Source organism: Epinephelus lanceolatus, chromosome 11, assembly GCF_041903045.1.
Source record: "Epinephelus lanceolatus isolate andai-2023 chromosome 11, ASM4190304v1, whole genome shotgun sequence".
In the NCBI taxonomy this organism is placed as follows: domain Eukaryota; kingdom Metazoa; phylum Chordata; class Actinopteri; order Perciformes; family Serranidae; genus Epinephelus; species Epinephelus lanceolatus.
In genome coordinates this window covers 8762169-8783157 of record NC_135744.1, presented here as the reverse complement: position 1 = coordinate 8783157, position 20989 = coordinate 8762169, and the positions used below count along the sequence as shown (strand labels likewise).

The 20989-nt window shown below is 41.1% G+C and overlaps 2 protein-coding genes across 8 annotated transcripts; one reads left to right on the top strand and one right to left on the bottom strand.

The window, feature by feature from the left end:
- Nucleotides 1-1885: 1885 nt before the first annotated feature.
- On the bottom strand, nt 1886-10893 carry LOC117265448 (vasodilator-stimulated phosphoprotein-like). 7 transcript variants are annotated; one of them, XM_078172220.1, is made up of 14 exons: nt 10705-10884; nt 9131-9302; nt 7247-7427; nt 6615-6663; nt 5745-5941; nt 5608-5693; nt 5313-5416; nt 5162-5210; nt 4989-5031; nt 4610-4652; nt 4050-4139; nt 3300-3366; nt 2948-3005; nt 1886-2818 (listed from the first exon to the last, which is right to left on the bottom strand). In XM_078172220.1, the coding sequence occupies exons 1-14, from the start codon at nt 10707-10709 to the stop codon at nt 2775-2777; spliced, it is 1188 nt and encodes a 395-aa protein (XP_078028346.1). In that variant the 5' UTR covers nt 10710-10884; the 3' UTR covers nt 1886-2774. The 7 variants fall into 7 exon arrangements, with proteins under 7 accessions (XP_078028346.1, XP_033495852.2, XP_033495862.2 ...); XM_033639961.2 differs by having other exon boundaries at nt 5608-5687; nt 10705-10883; XM_033639971.2 differs by having other exon boundaries at nt 5608-5681; nt 10705-10883.
- Nucleotides 10894-16057: 5164 nt separating this feature from the next.
- On the top strand, nt 16058-18952 carry LOC117261460 (putative transcription factor ovo-like protein 3). Its single transcript, XM_033633862.2, has 4 exons — nt 16058-16157; nt 16317-16546; nt 17115-17304; nt 18618-18952. The coding sequence occupies exons 1-4, from the start codon at nt 16058-16060 to the stop codon at nt 18950-18952; spliced, it is 855 nt and encodes a 284-aa protein (XP_033489753.1).
- The last annotated feature ends 2037 nt before the right edge of the window (nt 18953-20989 follow it).

Here is a 20989-nt window from a genome sequence, read left to right as displayed (position 1 = left end):
CAGGAGTGGCATCAGCTCCATAGGCCAAGGCTCACCTCCTCATGTTTTAGAGATGTGTGTTTTGTGATGGGGCAAGCTCTGCAGAGTCTCTTGCAAAAAGAATCCTCAATGGAACAAGGCAGACTACAAAAATGAGGAGAGGTGGAGTTTGGAGTTTGAGGCAGCAATGGAGGACTGCAGGGTGAAAAATGTTAATTACACCACCAATGGGAAGTCGAAAAATGAAGCCAACATCAAAGTGCCGGAAAAACTGCAATTCTCTGTATGGCCTCTTGAGGCTCTAGAAGCCAGTCATTCTCCATAGACCCCCTAACTTTACAGCAGAAATTTACAAATTTACATCCTGGTGCAAAAAAGCAGTTTTGGTCTCTATGGCTAATTTCTCCATTCATAACAACTGCACAGGGGGTGAATTTTTTATACAACTCACCCTTTGAGGCAGTTTATCCAGGCTTAAAGTTACACATAATTAAGGGCCATCAGTTTTGAGTGACAGGCTGTCTGCCAATAGTGTGCTTGCCTTCTCAGTCAGATCGCTCCTCCACAGCTCCAGCCTCTAGCCCAAATATGGTCACTTCTGTCTCCAAAAAAAATCAAGAGGGAGATAGCCAAAATGTTTAACTCGAGGCTTCAAAACAGGAGTCCACAAACCAAGGGGTGATGTCACTGTAGCTCCATACATTATTTTTACAGTCTATGTACTCACCCTGTGGCCTTGATGGCTTGATTTTCAATCCACACAGCCAGCATTTGGAGTGGTTGAGATAGTGAGACATTCGTTTTTTCGTTAAGTTGCGTGGCATGGCTGAAGTTATCACAAGATGTTGTCTAGTTTATAACTGTCACTATATCCTGACAGTAGTACAAGACAGAAAATCTTAAAAAAAATCATGTCTGTGTGGTTCCTCTTAGTCCTGCAGCGTGCTTCTTTCATGAAAGTGAAAGTAAGCTTTTTGTCGTCAGTCTCTCTCTTATAATCGTCTTTGCTGCTGTTGTTGGCAGGAAAATGTGTGCACAAGCAGTGATTGATTCTGCATTATACTCTTTCTGGCTCTGTGGTTGGTTTTGTTTGTTCAGGTACTTTTGCAAGTGCTGTTTGGAGCACTAGGAGGAGCCAGAGGAACATGATTTCCCCAGATTATCTGTCTCATTACTGCCAGAATATAGTGACAGTTCTCAAAAAATAACTTTTTGTCTGCTGAAAACATTACTTGCTGTGGCTATAAGTTTGTTAGTAGAGGAGATGCTGGATCATCAGCCAGAACAAATACAGACTCAGCTGATCCACATCCAGCCTCAGCCACCACTAAAAAAGACCAACCAGTACAGCCGGCTTCAGCAAACATTCTTATTTATATTAATGTTAATATTCACTTTTCTTAAGATTATATAGAAAATATGTTCTATTCAATAAATATTGTTTATTTATGCCTGAAACCATTTCAGGTGACTACCTCTTGAAGCTCATGGAGAGAATGCCAAGAGTGTGCAAAGCAGTAATCAGAGCAAAGGGTGGCTATTTTGAAGAAACTAGAATATAAAACATGTTTTCAGTTATTTCACCTTTTTTTGTTAAGTACATAACTCCACATGTGTTCATTCATAGTTTTGATGCCTTCAGTGAGAATCTACAATGTAAATAGTCATGAAAATAAAGAAAACGCATTGAATGAGAAGGTGTGTCCAAACTTTTGGCCTGTACTGTATGCTAATTAAGAGTCTCTTATAAGTTAAGCTACAGCTAGTCAGAGTGAGATGGGTCACCTATTCAGCAGCCTGATGGCCTGTGGGAGGAAGCTGTTGCTTGTGGTCCTTGCTCTGGTGCTTTGCACCTCCTGCCTGGTCGCAGAGGAGTGACGAATTCACGGCAATGCTGTACAAAGTATGTGTTTAATGCTGTGAGTTTTTATTGGGAAACCCTTGTGGGAGTTAGCAGTTACCATCACAGTGGCAACCTTTGATTGATGCTGGACAGACACAGCCAAATGAGATCAGTTACTGCAGTTTGACACTTGCAGATGGACAGGACTTTGACATTTTTAAACCTTTTCAAGCATTTCTTCAAGTCTTCTGCGCTAATTCATACTTTACACAAATATATATTTCCACCGTTTTCAAACCTTATGGAATTATTCAACTTTTAAATCCCATTCACTAAATAGACCTTCTCCCAATTTAACAATTCAGTCATAGTCCCTCAACAGCTTCTTCATTAAGAGTAAACCTTGCAATGTAGCGTCAGCTTTTCAACAAACTTGAAAATATTCCACAGCATTCATACATTACGGGTATTGTCTGAGGTTCAAAGCCAGCATTGCAGTGTACCATCAGTTTTCAACACCCAGCACTCACAGTGCAATTTCTTTAGAAATTGCACTCCTTTGTTTAGAAACCATGTTTTCATTACTCCTGTCCACCAAAGAACACTAGAGGTTTATTTTTTTATTTATTTAGAGGTTTAGTACACACTGTAACCACAATTCTCTCTAAAAAAAAACCCCAAACCAAACCAAAAAAAAAAGAAAGAAAATCTGAACAAACACGAGATATTCTTCTCAAATATTATTATGAATATTATGTCTTCATTTAAAAAAAAATAACATCAGCCAACATATCTTAACCAGATTCAGTTTACTTATAAATATCAATATCTGTATTTGCCTTAAAAAATCCAGTATCCATTGAGCTCTTCTGCGAACATATGAAGAAGAAACAATGAAACACAATTTCTCATGCATGATGAAACATTCATATCTATTATTTTCTTGAAGTCTTCAAGAGTCTTCACCCTTTTGCATTTGCAGCTCCTGGATCAGTGCTGGAAAAGAAGAGAAGAGTAATACACAGGTATAACATAACATGACATGACATAACAACGTAAAATGTTAATAGTTTATACAAGCTTTATAAACTAATGACAATAGGCAGCATACAAGTTAGAACTCACCTGTGATAATCTCCTCCTTCACTTTTTGAAGTTCTTTTTTCACGTCTTCAATAATTTCCTTCAAACACACATACATGCCATGAGACCTTGGTGTTAAAATGTTCTTACATGAAAAATCCTACATCATAATTGAAGCCAATCAGTATTTCAGCAAACGGCCTGAAAGCTCTATGTGGTAACATGACACAACAGTGACATCCTGCAAAGAAAGTTATGATTTTTTTAACTACAGCCTGTTCTGCCTTTGATTTGTTTTTCATAGATGAAAAGTTAATATTCTGCTGTGAAAAAGTCATAACACAGATCTCTACTGATATTGGATATTGTTGTGTGTTCAAATAGAGGAACCAACCTGTTTGATTTTTTCCATATCAATATCACTTCCTGCACCGTCGGAGTTCTTTTTTACCACCTTCATTCTAAGAAAGAAAAAGACCCAAGTTTACAGTCAGCCAAACACACTCTCTCAGATCAAGAGGGTCTTTTCCATATGAGAGCGGGCCAGGAGCAGCAGCATACTTTATTTCAGACAAAAACAACCAAAAGCACTTAATACATATTAGAAAAAAGTGAATATAAAAGTGAGAGAAGGGCAGAGACAGAGCAGCAGCAGTCAACAGTTAACAGTAAATGTAATTTTGCATCATCCTAACAACTGCTCATACTTTAGTAAGACCGACCACTTCCTCAAGTCTTTATAAAGACATCTTAACACGTCAGTGAAGCAGTTAGAATTTAGGCAGACCTAATGATTTATGTTCATGCTGTCAAGAAAGAAAACTAGTGAATGCAGTTGCAGGGTTCTATCATGGCAACATGTTGCATGAGACTGTCACCAAAGCACCTGAGAAACAAGTTTCAGTCTCTTTAACTGCAGCCTCAGATAAAAACCACCAAATGTCGAGTGCTAAATTTGCTGTAGCAAGTCATTTGCAAGCAGCACACCACGAATGAAAATATCGGTCATACTAGCACAGAGCTCATTTCGCAGGTTTATACTGTAATGTAGGCAGCAGCGTACAAACCAGAGAGCACTGAGAAGTAGCACCTCGAGACGGTAAAGAACATTGGTGGCAGGTGGGGACAGAGAGGGGAGTGATACCTGGACACTGGGTTAGTGGTGAAGTTAGAGGAGGGAGATGTGGAGGAGCTGGGGCTGGAGTCCTTTTGATTGTTGGTTAAGGATTTGGGCCTGTTGTAAAAACATGCAGATCCTTTAAAGTAGTTTGTGATTGGGTTTTTAAATTTGCATGAATGGCTCAGGGGAGGCTGTTATTCAGCTCCAAATATGCAACACAGTCTCCCAGAAATACATAAAATGGACAAAGCCGAAGTTGTTTTGGAAATGATAGTGGTTTTGGTTAAAATAACTATCGGACACAAGTGACATAAACGTACGTAAGGTAGGACTCCTATGTAAAGACTTTGGTGTAGTTACATTGAGTCCATAACGTCACATAACTGTTATGACTTTTGGTTTCACATGGGACATGAAAAGCAGTCTCCTGGTAGAAAGTCCACACCCTATGCACACTTTCTTGCTCTTTATACTTAGTTTGTGTGTTTATGAGACTAGGCTGAAATATGATGGTTGTCTGTGGAACATAATGTGATGTAATGATCCATCATCAGGATAGAGCAAGCATAATGGATCAAACTCACCTTGGAATGGTGGCAGATTGTTCTTTGGGCTTTCCATTGGTTTCTGATCAAATACGAATATATGTATTAGTACAGCACATTTTTTATCCTAAAATGTATTCCAAGTCTTCATACCAGAGAACATATGTTAAGATATGAAGCATACATTATTCTAAAGCTAAGTCAATGTTTTGGTTGTCGACAAAGAATAAATGTATAATATACAGTGCCGGGAAAAAGAATCTCCTCTTGGGGACAAAAAAGTGTTTTTTGAGAACTGTTCACAGTATTATGTAGTGTGACAACGAGGAGATACTAATAAATGAAAGCCCATTTACTATAGCACCCTACTATAGCACTTATTACAGTCCTGTAGGAGGGGGAAAGTGACATTACTCACCTGCTGGTCCTGAGAATTTTGATGTTGAAGAGTCAGAATCCTGCTGTAGTCAAGTACAGACATGAACCAAGGTTATCATCCACTCATATCTTAAATCTCACTGTTCATTCTACAGATATTACAGAATAATGAGAGGAAATCAGTGTTCATGAAATCACTGACAGGAGACTTACACTGGGAGGTTCCACCTTTTTCTCAGCAGGATTATCAGCAGCTTTCCTCCTATTTAAAACAGATTCATTATAGACATTCAAAAGTGCCAAACATCAGATCATCACAGACATATCTGTCTTACACAGATTGTCTCTTTAAGTAAGAACGTACCTTCTAGCAAGGATGGCACTCATTTCTCCCATGAGACAACCTCCTCCACCTCCACCAGATGAGGGTGCGGGTTTGGGGGGTGGGGCTCCTGCTCCTCCCTCATCCTGGATACACATAAACACCTCCAGTCACTATCTTCTAAATAATTTGTTCTATTGATCAGCTTACTCAGTTTGTCATTAATGTAGACATGGAAACCAAAAACCTCCGTCATTTGTGCTAAGCTGCATCTTTTTATGCAGTCTTATACTGAGCAGCTGTGCATGGTTGTGACTGCACTGGTGGTGTACACTACCTTGACTGTTTTACGTAGTTTGGCTCCTGCTAGAGCTGCGGCAAGATCATTTGCACCTCCGCCTCCACCTCCACCTCCACCTCCACCTCCACCCCCAGGTGGTGGAGGTGGAGGCGGAGGTGGAGGTCCACCCCCACCCCCAGCTGGAGGTGGCGGAGGTGCAGGTGGGCACGATCCTGAGGAAGGTGGTGGACACGGAGGTGGTGGGGGTGCCGGTGGGGCGGGTGGAGCGGGTGGAGCAGCTGGGGCAGCTGGGGCAGACACGGCAGCGGAGGCCTGCCTGGCTTTCTCTAGGCGCTCCTTCTCCTGCTGTTCCTGCCTCTGTTGCTCCAGTCTGGACAGAGATCAATAATTCAAATTTTTGTTAAAATCCCAGCAAGGCCCAGTGTGTAGGATTTAGGGAGATGTATTGGCAGAAATGGAATATAATATAACATGCATGTTTTCTTTTGTGTATAATCACCTGAAAATATAATCCTGGTTCCTCACTCGCAGAGATTGCCATGTTTCTACAGACAAGCCAAACACTGGCTCTAGATAGGGCCATCTGTGTTACCCCATCGACCACCATAGTTAGCAGCCCCTCCTGACAAGAGCGTTGGAAAAACCCTGACTTTTTTTGTTAAACTGCTTTATTCAGTGTTTTCTGGTCTAAATGTCCAGGTGCATTTGTTTTGGAAGGAGGAGACCTCTGTGGATAATTCAGCTCCCACTATAAACCTCCTTGAATATGAACACTGAGGGAATTCTAACTGGGAGAGATTTCTGTTGGTTGTAATGTGCAGTCCTCACCGCTAGATGCCACTAAATCCCCCTAAATCTTAAACACTGTTGCTTTAAAAGCTGTTTTGTGTGTATGTTGGGCTTTTTCTGTCTTTTGAACATGGTGGCTTTTTTCAAAGTATTAAACAGTTAGTTGAAGAAAATAACATCAAAACAACAATCAATGATAATGATAAAAAATAAACAGTAGCTGTAGCCTCGGTGTCATTTATAATGAACAGTACCTTTTCTGCTGTTCCAGCTCCTGGGCAGAGGGTCCATTCTGAGCCGGGCCTGAGCAAAAACATTGTTGTGTGTAATTGACAAGCGAGTTCCTCTGAATCAAGACTATTTAATGAAAACAGTAGATGCCAGCAGGGTTGGAGTCCAGAGAACACCAGACTTAACTAGAGCATCACATCCACTGTGAGAGCATTGCATTTATTATATACACTGTAGTTGGTGAAATCAAGCTGATGAAATTTCAACATGTACAAGTACTTTTGATGTGAAGAAATAATCAGATTTGATTTTAGCTCACGGTAATTTGTCACTGACTAGAAATAATTGATTACTCCTTTAATTGAGCACAGCACTCAACATAATGCTTGATGATGGATGTTTTTTCTAACCATATGTCAGTAACAGCTATATCATAACATAGCAAAAATGTATTAACACAGCAGGACTATGACAAAAATAGAAACATTTGCAAAATCCTCTGGTGACCTTTTTATGATTTCAGAGTTAGGCTGTTACTGTTAAAAAGACATAATCATGCACAGTCACAACATAAAGATCACAACATAACTAACACAGAAACACTTCACACTGCCTGACCTGAATCTAATGCACCCTCTTGCATTGTAATGTTTACCTGTGCCTGCTGGTGCACTGAGAGCCTCTAATGCATGCGTCATGGAGTTGGCAAAAAGAGTAGCGTCTTCTTTACTGCCGAAGTTCAGCCCCCACACGTGTTTAGCATCCCGCCATTGGTGGAAGCTTGGTGTGGCTTGATTATACTTTATCCCTTTGATAATGGGACAGTTGATCACCACCTGGCAGGAACAGGATGCACAGCATGGTGACTGTATTGATAATCCGAGACTTTGGAGGTCATTGCTTATAAGTTCATGAACATCTGTACAATGCAATGCAATTCAGTGCAATTCAGACAGAGAGGCCAGATGTGTTATTTCACGCTTTCTTATATCAGACTGTAAGGTGTAAGTAATATACTATATGTGGTTCCAACACATTCTCGGTCCCACCTTAACAAATATGGCTGCTTGGCCAGTAGCCCTTTGCTTCAAACTGTGATGCTCTCTAGGTACTCCTTCAGTGTTAGTCTTTGATGTTCATGCATTTTGTCTTTTTAAAATAACAAATACAAACAATGATCTCCTGGGTGAAAGTCCTGTGTTTGTTAAACCCAACCACCACCCCTCCCTGCCACCTTATGAAGACTTTCTAGCTCGTTATACTACATCATTGCTGTGGATGGGTTTACCGACCTGCAGCCCTTTGCTGCATATTGTCCCCTCCCTGCCCCCCCCTACCTGTACTATGAAAAAAATGGCACAAAATAATCCAAGTGCCTTGTGCATCAGGATCTGACACTGGTGGCCTTGTTGAAATGAGAACGGGCTGGTTATTCTCTGCATCTGCCTACAATGTGACTAAAATCCACTAGATGGTGATGATGCTGTATTGTTCAAAAACATCATTTCCAGCTGATAACAACAGAAAAAAACCATCACATCAACTTTGTTTGTGCTTGTGCGTGCTCACATGTGCCGATGTGTGTGTGTGTGTGTGTGTGTGTGTGTGTGTGTTTTTAAGTTTAAGTTTATAAGTTTATTTACTTTATTAATCCCCCTGAGGGGAAATTCAATGTTTTCACTCTTGCTTGTCAATTACACACAGGTCCAAAAGACACACACACACACACACACACACACACACACACAGGACCTATACATGCACAAAGTGGAGAGATCTCAGAGTGAGGGGGCTGCCCTTGGTGAGGCGCCCCAAGCAGTTGGGGGGGTTCGGTGCCTTGCTCAAGGGCACCTCGGCAGTGCCCAGGAGGTGAACTGGCACCTCTCCAGCCACCAGTCCACGCTCCATATTTTGGTCCGGATGGGGACTCGAACTAGCAACCTTCTGGTTCCCAACCCAAGTCCCCATGGACTGAGCTACTGCCACCCCTAATGTTACTCCTCCTTGTGTGTCTGTGTCAGTGTCTGTGTCCGTATCCGTGTCCGTGTCCGTGTCCATGTCCGTGTCTGTGTCTGTGTCTGTGTCTGAGTCTAGTAGGAAGTAAGAGGCCACAATGGGGTACTGGTCTCAGCCTGACTACAGAGCAAGATTTCAAAGTACAGGTACAAGCTGTGACTTTTCTCAGTGATGAGTTATTGTTTAAAGGTATAGTGAGCATCTGATGTCTATTGTTGACCTGCTCTCATATTTGGAAATGATGAGCTCATAGCAAGAAGGTGGTGAGACTAAACTTCTCTGCTTGAAGTCCAGTGGTTTCATAGATTATGATTCTGAGCTTGGAGTGAGCAAACTTTATGTGTTTAATGACCTTTCAGAGGTTTGATGGGCTTGATATTCAATCAGAGAGACTGTGCTATGTGTGTACAACCAGCACACTTGAAGGTGATTGTCTGTGTGTGTGTGTGTGTGTGTGTGTGTGTGTCTGTGTCTGTGTGTCTGTGTCTGTGTGTCTGTGTGTCTGTGTACACTTGTCTTGTACCTGCTGGTCGGCCTGCATTTTGCGGCCCACCACTCTGAAGGTGTTGGCTGCAGGGTTGTGATAGATCTGGACGCGGCTGAAGGAAGGACTGTCAGATCCCGCCGGCACCCAACGCTTGTTGCTGTCATCATACATCATGACTGTCGCCCTCACTTGACAGATACTGGACTCACTGTGGGGAGGAGACATGATGGGAAAATGATGATGAGATGCAGAGTACAAGATCATAGGGTGGAAGGAAGTGTGGAGCAACAATAGAAGTGTGTAGTGTGATATGTAGTGTGGTAGTACTGCAGGAATGGACAACTGGATTTAAAGAGGTAATCCATGAATATTCATATTTACCAAACATGACAACGCAGCAGGGGCCGGTATTGTTTTCACTTTGTTTTGTTTTCACTTTGTGAAAATAACACAGAGAACGGAGTGTGCCCAATGTAAGCTGAGGCCTTAGCCATGAGCTGGGTTCGAGTCCAACCTTTGGCCTTTTGCTGCATGCTGTATGGGAGCACTACTACTGTATTTCTGAACTACACATCCCCTTGATATTTCTTGCCATCTTTCCATGGTGTAGCAGGTCTGTCACTCAATGCCGCATTATCATGGGATGCATTAAGACAACATCAGTCGCGTGCATCTATGCCACATAGCCATTGCAGATTCAGGTTTTACATACAAAACTGTATTTCTCTCTGACATGTAGTGACATAGAAGTATAAAATAGCATGTAATGGAAATATTCAAGTAAAGTACAAGTGCCTCATAATTGTACTGAAGTACAGAGCCTCTGTAAATGTACTTAGTTACATTCAACCACTGTAAAAATACCTAGACAAAGATGTATTCACGTATTTTGTGCATACTTTCTTTAAAATTATCTCTCAGGTTGTATATACAGTTGGCACAGGATACTTACATGCAAGCAGGCCTGTGCTAAACTTGTATTGTAAAATGTATTTGTATTGAACAAGTTTAAATGTTTCAGGAAAAGTTAAAGAAATAGAAAACAGAGGTATGTTTGCAGCAGTACTGCAGATACTTATTTCTATGCTCTATGAAGCATCATGACAATAAGTTAATTTAGTCTACTTTGCTACTGCTATGTCTAGCCTGTGGGAAATATGAACTTCCTGCCAGAAAGATTTCATGTCATGTTTTGAGCACTTCCTGTGCTCAGCACAATGCTTCCTCATGTGGACTACATTATTTCACTTTCAGTGATATACTGTATGCTAACTTCTCAAAGTCATTAGCCCTCCAAATCTTTTTTAGGATTTCATGAAATAGCCTCTCCACAGAAAATACAGATAACAGAGCTCTGATATTTTCCTTTTATATGTGACAACTGTAAAAACTGAACACCTGCTTTGAGCTCGAGACACTCGCACACAGCAGGAAACGTAGTCAGAACTGAAGAGCTTGTTAAGAATGTGTAGTGCAGAGTTGATAGGAAGCAGTTCTGTTCTGCACAGCTTTACTTGTTCATGCATGAGACATTCAGAATGATTTGAATGAAAAAAGGAAAGCAGATTTGAGTCGATAAACATTTTCACTGTAACAGAAAGTGAACTCACCCCATATTCCAGCTACAGTCAGTGTCCAAAGTTTCACTTGCTTTTTAACAATCTGCTTCTTCTCATCAACTTGAACACTCCCTCTCTCAAGTACATGTGTCCATCAGTCTATTCAGTCAGACCTGCTGCCATTACTGCCTGCACACCTCCATCACTCGCTCTCATGACTTTGTTTAACACCAACAACTTGCGCTTCTGCCTTTGTGCTCTCATTTCCTGGGCAGGTTTTTTCTCTCTTCCTGTTCTCATTTCACTCGTTCTTTTAAATTCTTGTTTTCACACCTCGCCCATTTTCTGTTCCCCAGTCAGCTCTGATTTCTGCTTGATTTCTTCCTTTCCTTCATATAGTTTGGTTTATTTGGGGAAGAGGAATAGTTTGTAGTACAACTAGTGCCCTGCTGAACATCAGTGTGTGTGTGTGTGTGTGTATGTGTGTGTGTGTGTGTGTGTTAGGGTGAAGGACGACAAGATTCACTGCATTTGCACGCACACTGGTCATGAGTCCTCTTCACATAATTATTTAGACTACTTCAGATAAAGAGTTGGAGGCGTCACATGCAGTGGTTCAGTGTAACTTTCTGTGTGTTATTCTATTTCATAGCTGTATTGAATCTGTATTAATAACTGTATAATTTATAGCATCCATCCAACAGCGGTAGTATAGAGCAATGTAGTACCACAGGTACAGTAGTGGTAGCCTGTACTGAGTACTTAAGGAGTAGTGTAAGGGAAGAGTAGAGGGTAGGGAGTAGGAAGCTGAAGGGCAGTGAAAGCCACATTAAAATGGTCTGAGTCATAGCCTACAAAAAGATGACACTGCGTAAGTATTCAAATAGTGCCCCTCACCCAACCCCCAACCCCCAGAGAAAGACCAAAAAAACCTTATTTATCTTGTGCACACTTGTTTAAACAGTGGACAAAGAACTTGAAATAAGAAGGGCCAGTTTTTTGTCTTGCACAAAGAAAAGTGAAGCTACCTTTTTACCATTTAATTTCCATGCTGCAGCACACGGACTGGTGCTTTGCATACAGTTAGAGCGCAGCTCCGTAGGGCAACAACACACGGTACAGTCAACAGTCTCAGCAGGCATTTTAGGAAATGCTAATACTACATATCATTCTCAGGTATAAAGAGATTTATTACCAAAAGACACATTTATTTACTCTGTCTGAAGACATTTACACTTAGGACCTACATAAATAAATATTATGTCTTCAGATAATGTGATTATCTGTGAAAGCTTAAATGTTGTGAACTGCAGAGAAGACTTCCCAAATGAGCCTTGAGCGTCACTTTAACGAAGCAACACTGTTTAATTTCTCTGTTATATACCAGTTTGAATATCGTAGCTTCACATTCCAGACAAATTACAATAGTTAAGTGTGTAGCTATTTGATTTTAACATATATGAAAGATGCTGATAGCTTTCCTGTTCTTTCTTCCTCAGTAGGCCATCATCAACAGTAATGTGAATAGCACTGTTGAAATGTGGGACATATACTGGTTAATGTAGCAGTCAGGCAGGGCTGACGTGTGTTTATACTGCAGTACAGTTCGCATGATCCTCCTAATGTTCTTGGAGTGACCTCTATTGTTATTTGCATGACAGGGTTTAGTCTTCAGCTGCATTTGTATTTGCCAGCAGAGCCCAGTGAAATGAGAGGCACGCAGTTCATTTTCCTCTTTAGCATGCACTGACTGTGCAGACAATTAGACGAAGATGTGCAGTTTGCTTTGTCATTGTTCATCTGGAGAATTTCTCAACAGAAATAAAAGTTCATCATCATCATCATTTCTTTTATTCACACATCAATTAAAATCATGTACAACATACTCATTTTTGTAGTTACCTTATGTGAAATGGGACACCCTAGGAAGCTTAAAAAGCTTTTTAAGAGGGGCCCAGGCACAAAATAAATACATGTAACAATAACACCCCCCCCCCCCCCAACACCCCCCCCACCCACCAAACAAAAACAGAAAAGTACATGTTTGCATACATACACATACATATACATACAGTGGTGGAAAAAAGTTTTCGGACACCCTTAAAATTTTACACAATCTCAAATATTATCATGAAATATTTGTGGAAAAATCTTTTTTGTGTTTCAAAAGGTGTGGCTGCATTAGACAGATACAAACAAATACAAATTATATTTTTTTGTTTATTGTTTACAAGAAAAACTAACAAAACTAAATTCTTGACAGTTTCAATATGTCAGTTCTCAACATTGTCGGTATCGAAGTCAACAAATAACAGAGAATGTGTTCAAAACTGAACAAAAAATAAATAAACCATCACATCATCAAATTAATATTTAGTAGTCCTGCCATTGGCACGTAGTAGAGCTCTAATCCTGGCTGGCATGTTCCCCACGAGCCTTTCACACTGTTGAGGGGTAATCTTTTCCCACTCTTCTTGAATTACTGCTTTTAATTCTTCTAAATTCTTTGGTTTATGCTTTGAAACAGACCTTTTGATAATCCACCACAGATTTTCAATGGGGCTCATGTCCGGGGATTGAGCTAGCCACTCTAAGACCTGGATACTGTGCTCCTGCAGCCAAGTTCTACTGGCCTTGGATGTGTGGCAAGGGGCATTATCTTGTTGAAACATCCAGTTTTTACCTCGACGGAACAGTGCATGCGCAGAAGGGAGCATGTGGGTTTCGAGAATGGTACAATACTTGGTAGAGTTCAATGTGCCATCACAGACAGTGAGATGACCAACACCAGCAGCGCTCATGCATCCCCAAACCATGATACTGCCTCCACCATGCTTGACAGTAGGTACTGTACATGCTGGAGATAATGCTTCACCTGGCCTTCTGCGTACCCTCACATTAGTAGGAGGAAGATAAAGCTGGAAACTGGACTCATCTGACCACAAAATCTTCTTCCAATTCCTGGCTGTCCAGTTCTTGTGTGCCTGGGCCCAACGACGCCAGACTAACCTCTGTCTCTCATTGATCAGGGGCTTCTTGATAGCCTTGTAGGACCTTAAGCTATGATCTAAAAGTCGGCCACGTACAGTGCGGGTGGAACACTGGACACCAGTTTGGTTTGACCACTGCTGCTGAAGCTCCTGTGATGTCATTCGGCGGTTTCCTGCACATGCGGATCAGGATGCGGTCATTTCTTGCTGAAGAAACCCTTGGACGCCCAGATCTTGGTTTGTCTTCCAAGCTGTTGGTTCGTCTGTATTTCTGCAGAGTGTATCCAACTGCTGAAGGACTGCAGAAGAACGACCTTCATCACTGGTACCAAAATGACCCAATACTCAAAATTTCTTATGTATTTTTATGGAACCAATCAATTTTAAGTTTTTAATGGCTTTTTTAGGATTTATTTAGTATTTTGGCTGTGACTGTACTAAAAGAAATTGCACATGAAGACCTAAGAGTGATTCTTAATGCAATATTTCACAAATGCATGTAGTGGTGTCGCCTTCCTTTGTCGGCATGATGGTAGTTTTACTGCCAACAGTGACACGGTGAGAGTCCCGTTTCTGTCCGATGGACTGGCACTTTAATGGTCAGTTCTGGCGATACAGATGTTCCGGACACCAAAAACACAAGAATTAGTAAGCAAGCAGTAGAAAATCACTATAAAAAATACATTGTTTGCTGGTCAACCGGAGCACGTTTAGTTACTCCTGTCTCACCCTGATGACGTCATCATTAATAAGTAACATATTATTATTATTTCACGGTTTTGGACATTTTAATTAATTCATCCATCCATTTTCTACATCACCTTTTTCTGTTTAGGTTGCAGGGGCTCAGTGGCATATCTTCTTATAAGCGATATAGGTGCACCCACAGGAGGGGGGGGGGCCGGCTTAGGCCTGGGGTGCCAAATGTGCTAGGACCAGCACTGCAAGGACTGCTGCCTATTCCAACATGCACTTGGTGACAACTAGGGAACAACACAACAGGATAAAAAGTACCATGATATATGAATAACATTATTGAATGACCATTGGTGAAGCTCCTTTTAGCTTATTGAGTACTATCTGAATATACTGTGATTGCTTTAGGAGAAACAGATAATATTAGCTGTCTCAACTGCTGCTAAGAAAACCATTATTAAAAATTGGTTCATACCCATGACTGTCATGAAGAGAATCTAGTTAACTTTTTTCATGTTTTTACTTGAGAGGTCTTCTAGCAGAATTACTGAGGTTAGAGCTGACATTGTCAATAGCTGGTCTGAAGCTACTGAAATCATCCACGAGCTTAACTCAGTCCAACCTTTGGCCTTGCCTTGACCTTATTTCCTTTCTGAACAGGTACATGTACTTGCACGTGTACAGTTTAATGGTATGTGTATGTTAGCATTCATTCTTTTGTGTCTTTGTTGTGATGTGGTTGTTTGCTACAGTGGATTTGCTAATAATTACATTCTGTGTTGAGGTTGTTTTGATTATTGATTGCTGCATTGATATTAATTCCATATTTTTTACTTATTGATGTGGGCTTTTTAATTATCCGACTTTATTCTTTGTCTTTATTTCGATTTTTTCCTTGTTTGTATTACATTTATTTATAGTTATCATTATTATTGTAATATTTATTGCATTTTTTGTTTCTCGTCATTTTGTCATTTCTGCTGACCAACTCCTGTTCCCTGCACCCCCCCCCCCCCCCCCCCCCCCCCCCAGTGCTTGGTGATCTACAACTTTGCATTATCTAAATAATTGATCACAAGAAGAGAAAGTACCATGATGTATGTGCGATCATGTAAAGAACACAGTCAACAGAAGCAGTTGCTTGAATGTGTGTCTGAATGGCCTTTGTGTGCATTTTTAGAAGCTCTGTAATCCCACCAAACAATTGAAACAGAAAGAGACTCAAAAAAAGAGAAAGGGCTGATTTACCTAGCAGTTAAGGCTGTGGCTCTTCTGTACTTGCTCCTGTTACTCAGACTGTGCCCTTTGTCTGGGGCCAGGGCTTGGTCCGAGGCAAAAATTTGCATGCCAAGGGCCACTTGAATGTGAAGCTCCCCGGATTCTCACTACCTGACATGCAAAACCAGTGGGGGACCAGTTAAAATGGCGCACGCGCACAGTCTACACAGGTGTACTCCAGTCATACCCCCCTGTCACTAAAGCTTCAAACCTTCACCACTCTTCCCAGATAGTGTTATGGAAATGAGTGCTGTGATTTTGCTGGGATACTGTACCTGCAGGTTGTCCATTGATGAGGGTTGGATGTAAGGATTAGACATAGGGTAGCAGGCTGGTTTGTAAAACTGAAAGCAGTAAGAGAGCAAGGATCAGAGGTCGGGGTGAGATACAATCAACAGAAGTCAAAGAAAAAGATAATTCAGATTGATAGAATTCAAAGGATGCCGAGGTCTTTCCTTGTAAAAAAGAAACGTGGGGCGTGTGGAGCGTGGCAATGGAAAGAGCCAGAACAGCTTGAATGGAAAGAAGATAATACAGCAGGTAAGAATTTGGAGTATCTTTTGATACATTTTCAGCTGTGAAGTGTAAGCAGTAACATCAAAGTTGATTTATCCCTGATGAGCAGTACCATTTTTACGTAATTTGACCATTTTTATTTACTTATAAGGCACACAATTGTTTAATTTTATCTCTTTTTAGTGAGTGACATTGCTGTGGAGCAGATGTCCTGCAGTCGTGACATCCAACAGCCTACAACTGTGCCTCAGTCAGGAGTGTTAGGATGTGGGACAGCAGCTGGAATGAGACTATCATTACCTTTGGCAGGATCAGGAGGACCAGGAGCTGACGCCAGACCCAACTGGTCCACACTTATGTTACGTGGCTCCTTCTACCATCCCAATGCACTGGCACTGGTTAGCAGGGCGAAGGTAAGGTCAGGCTTTTCTTGTGAAGTATAGTGTCACTCCTGTATTACAACCAAGTATACTTGGCTTCCATACAATTTGCCACCTAACTTGTGGCACTTGTTGCTGTGTATGGGTAAGAATCATACATTAGGTAGCATTAGCTGGTGACTGCTGTGAGTAGGGCTGCTGACAGCCTGGAAAGAAACTTACAGTAGGAAATGGACTGGACTGGAATCCAATATTTAGTGGACTGGTGACTAGTTGAGTTAGATGAGCAGCAGTGTCAGCTTGACTGCTGTGTTTCCAGTCAGGTGAAATCAAAGGGGCTAACCATAGTAGTAAAGCCTAAGCTGATACAATATACATATATGGCTGTTTCAAGCAGCAGCGTATCTGCTCGTCACTTGAGTGCATGTAGCATTTCAAGGCTGATTTAAGAAACATTAGGTAAGAGTTAGAGAATGGTGTATCTTGTCAGAGGGCTGACAGCACAGCCTGGTACCTCCTGCAGGTTTTGACAACAAATTGTGCCTGATGCTGACCAGTGTTATCCACATTTTAATATTCAGTGGTTTTCTCTTTCTACCAGCCTCGTCCCCGGTCTTCCCCCAGTTCAGGTGACTTTGTGTGCTCAGTGTGCCACAAGATATTCCCTCTGCAGCGGATGTTGACTCGACACCTGAAGTGCCACAGCCTGGTCAAACGACATCCTTGTCGATACTGTGGCAAGGGATTCAACGACACCTTCGACCTCAAGAGGCATATGCGAACACACACAGGTTAGGAATGAACTTTGCTCACACATACACACGCACCCTATCTGCTTCCTTAGAAAATGCATGAAATCAAAGTACTAGAAATGCAATCTAAAAATATCAGTAAACCTCTGTGCTCAAAGTTCACCCCCAAACACAGCAAGAACAGTGACATCTGGTGGCTTATACCACTTATTGCATCCCGTCAAGACTGGGGCCGAAACACTACAACACCTCTCTAATTATAATGGTTTAAGTTTCACATGTGCATTAAAACAAGCTTATTATTTTTTCAGAAGTCTGCATTAAATGTATATGTTACTGTGTAGTGTGTTACAGTAAAATAATTAATGCATTATCCATTATCCTTCAGTATCATTCACCATCCCTTCTATCCTGAATCATAAAACAGGGCTTGCAATGAAAGTACTCCAACCAGAAGCCCCCCAAAATGCTAGCGCAAACCCTAAAATCTGAAATATGCTGACATGTATACAATGTTTAATGCAATATAAGCCTGTAGAGCCCCTTTTGTTATCACAGCCATAGTGTACGTTTGCCCCTGAAGGTCTTGCAGTGGCCTTTGTGTGAGATCAGTGGCTATGTGCATGTTATGTGTTTCTTTAGTACACTTGAAGACAAACTTTTCTGGGAACATGACAGAAAATTCCAGATGGATTCACATTGCAGACACTGCCACTGACATAACATGTAACAATTTGGCCACAGTTTAGCAAACTGGCCGAACACACTCCAGTCATACAAGACCTAGGTTTGTTGATAAAAATGCATGTCATTTATAGGGGGCTGTTCAAGGTATTCAGAGATGCTTTGCTTGAAAAGATTAAAAAAAAAAGTTATATTTTAAATACTGTTGGGTAATTTAATTTACTGTATGAACAGTCTGTCGTGTCCTTACAATTGGAGTTAAGTAGGCTACAGTATGTAAGTAAAGGTATTTAGTATTATTCTACCTCTGCTAGTGCTCATATCAGTCCAAAACCTACAATCAGAGATGGATTCAAGAGCCGAGGTACAAAAGACAGGCCCCCAGAAACAAATCAGCTTTAAGACCATAAAATGTTATGATGATTTTTTTTAAATGATTCAAGATCATGTCCTTTTAATATTTTTCATACATGTCTCTTTTTTGTCTTCAGATGTATATATGTATTGATTATTAGTGCTTTGCATGCTTTTAGATGCCTCTCTGACAGGTGTAGCCTTAGTTGCAAGATTTGTCACACACCTAACAGTGCCAGTCTGAATGTATAAATACATCCACACAAGCATGCACAGGAAAAATAAACCCTCTCTTTTGTCTCCCCCTGCTGCAGGTATCCGTCCCTACAAGTGTGAGCTATGTGAGAAAGCCTTCACTCAGCGTTGCTCTCTGGAGTCCCATATGAGGAAGATCCACGGCGTTCACCAACAGTATGCCTACCGCCAGAGACGCTCCAAGATCTTTGTGTGTGAGGATTGTGGTTACACTTCAAGCCGCCCTGATGAGTACTTCCTCCATGTGAGACAGTGCCATCCTGGCAGTCCTGCCCTCCGCAGATACTACCGCCGCCAGGCCCATGAGAACAGCAGCTTTGCCTCAGCAGACCGTAAACTCAACCCCTACTTGCTGTACTCATCCCCTGCATACTACATGGAGGGGTCATTCTGATCCTGGACTACACTGTGTTGTAGCTGTTTCATTAAAGATATTTTAAGATAAAATTTGTTAGTTTAAGGATTTTTTAAATGTTAATTCAACTGTGTGACACTTAGAACATCTATGTCTGTATATTTTTGTGTCTATTCATCAGTTTCTGTTTTCAGTGACAGCTTTTAATGTAAAACACTACTTTTATACCCGTTTTAAGAGTTTCTTTTATTTTTTCTTCCACTATGTTCACACTTACAATAAAAATGAAGGACAAAAAAGTGTTCTTGTTTTTCACACACCACAAAATAATCTGGGGCTGTATTCACAAAGCTTCCTCGTGCTGAGAGTTGCTCCTAGTAACGCAATTCTAAGAAAATTCTTACAACTGTGACGTTTTCTTAGAATTTCCCCTTAAAGTTCAGACTAAGTCCTTGTAAAGGTATAAGTTATTCTTCTCAGACCTTAATAGAGCTCCTAAGGTGGAAAAACTGTTAGGAGGACTTTTAAGCAGATGAGAAAATGGAGGTCGGAGAAATATTCTCCAAACCATGAATGACAGTGAGTAAATAAAATACAACAGATGAGATTGTGTAGAGATAATATGTGAAGTTGATGTCATTAGGGATACACACACATTTCCAACCTAACGGCAGAAATGAAATGATGGAAGAGAAAACTTGAAAAATGCAACAGTGCAGCTGTGATGACTTGGGTCTATCTAAAGCGTCCATCAGCAGAGTGATCTCACTAAAAATAAGAACACTTTCACAGCAGTTTATTTCATATCCACTGAGTGTCCACACCTTTCAGGCTCACAAAACCAGTCATTTCTGTTAAAAGAATACATCATACCTAGCAACAGGGTCAACCACACCTCCTCAGCAAACCGACTGTACAGTGCGTCAGTAAAGATGCTCTGTGTGCAGCCCTTCGTGAACAGATACTATACAAAGAGAGGGAGAAAAAAATGATGGAATCAATAACAAACATATAGAAAGAATCAAGATAGACAGCAGTGACACAGTGTGTGTGTGTGTGTGTGTGTGTACCTGCTGTATTCCCAGACAGTAGTAGAAGATGCTGTCTGGGCTCTAGGTCTCACCCTTGGGCCGTCTCCTTCTCTGATGAAGCCAGACAGAGCAAAGGTCAGTTACACTGACAGACATCTTCTTTTAATCATGCTAAAAGGTTGTTGACTTGGCAGATTTGGACCTGCAAGAACTGTTTCTTTAGTGAATTGTAGGTAGTAAAAATCAATCTGTATCAACACACAATTATAAAGTTCATGTATACTGATATAAAACAGTAGCTATAAGAGTAACAAGCAAACAAAGAAATGACCAATTGTGTTTTGTCTTGAACAACGCTACTCCAGTGTAATTAATTACAATTACTTATAATTGGCATGCTGTAGGACAGTGTATGTGCAAACATGCTCCACTAAATATGGCCCATAAGACACTGATGACATTGCAAAAACCAAACCATATTAAAAACTTCCACAATGTATCTGATATGGACATACTGTGCCCCCTGGAGGTGACTACACTACAGGACCTTTGACTCTTTTTTCCTGCTGCTGTCAAATCTTAGTCTGTTATACACTGCCTGGCCAAAAAAAAAGTCACCACCAAAAAAAAGGTCATACACTCTAATATTTCGTTGGACCGCCGTCTTTAACTTTGATTACGGCACGCATTCGCTGTGGCATTGTTTCGATAAGCTTCTGCAATGTCACAAGATTTATTTCCATCCAGTGTTGCATTAATTTTTCACCAAGATCTTGCATTGATGATGGTAGAGTCTGACCACTGCGCAAAGCCTTCTCCAGCACATCCCAAAGATTCTCAATGGGGTTAAGGTCTGGACTCTGTGGTGGCCAATCCATGTGTGAAAATGATGTCTCATGCTCCCTGAACCAGTCTTTCACAATTTGAGCCCGATGAATCCTGGCATTGTCATCTTGGAATATGCCCGTGCCATCAGGGAAGAAAAAATCCATTGATGGAATAACCTGGTCATTCAGTATATTCAGGTAGTCAGCTGACCTCATTC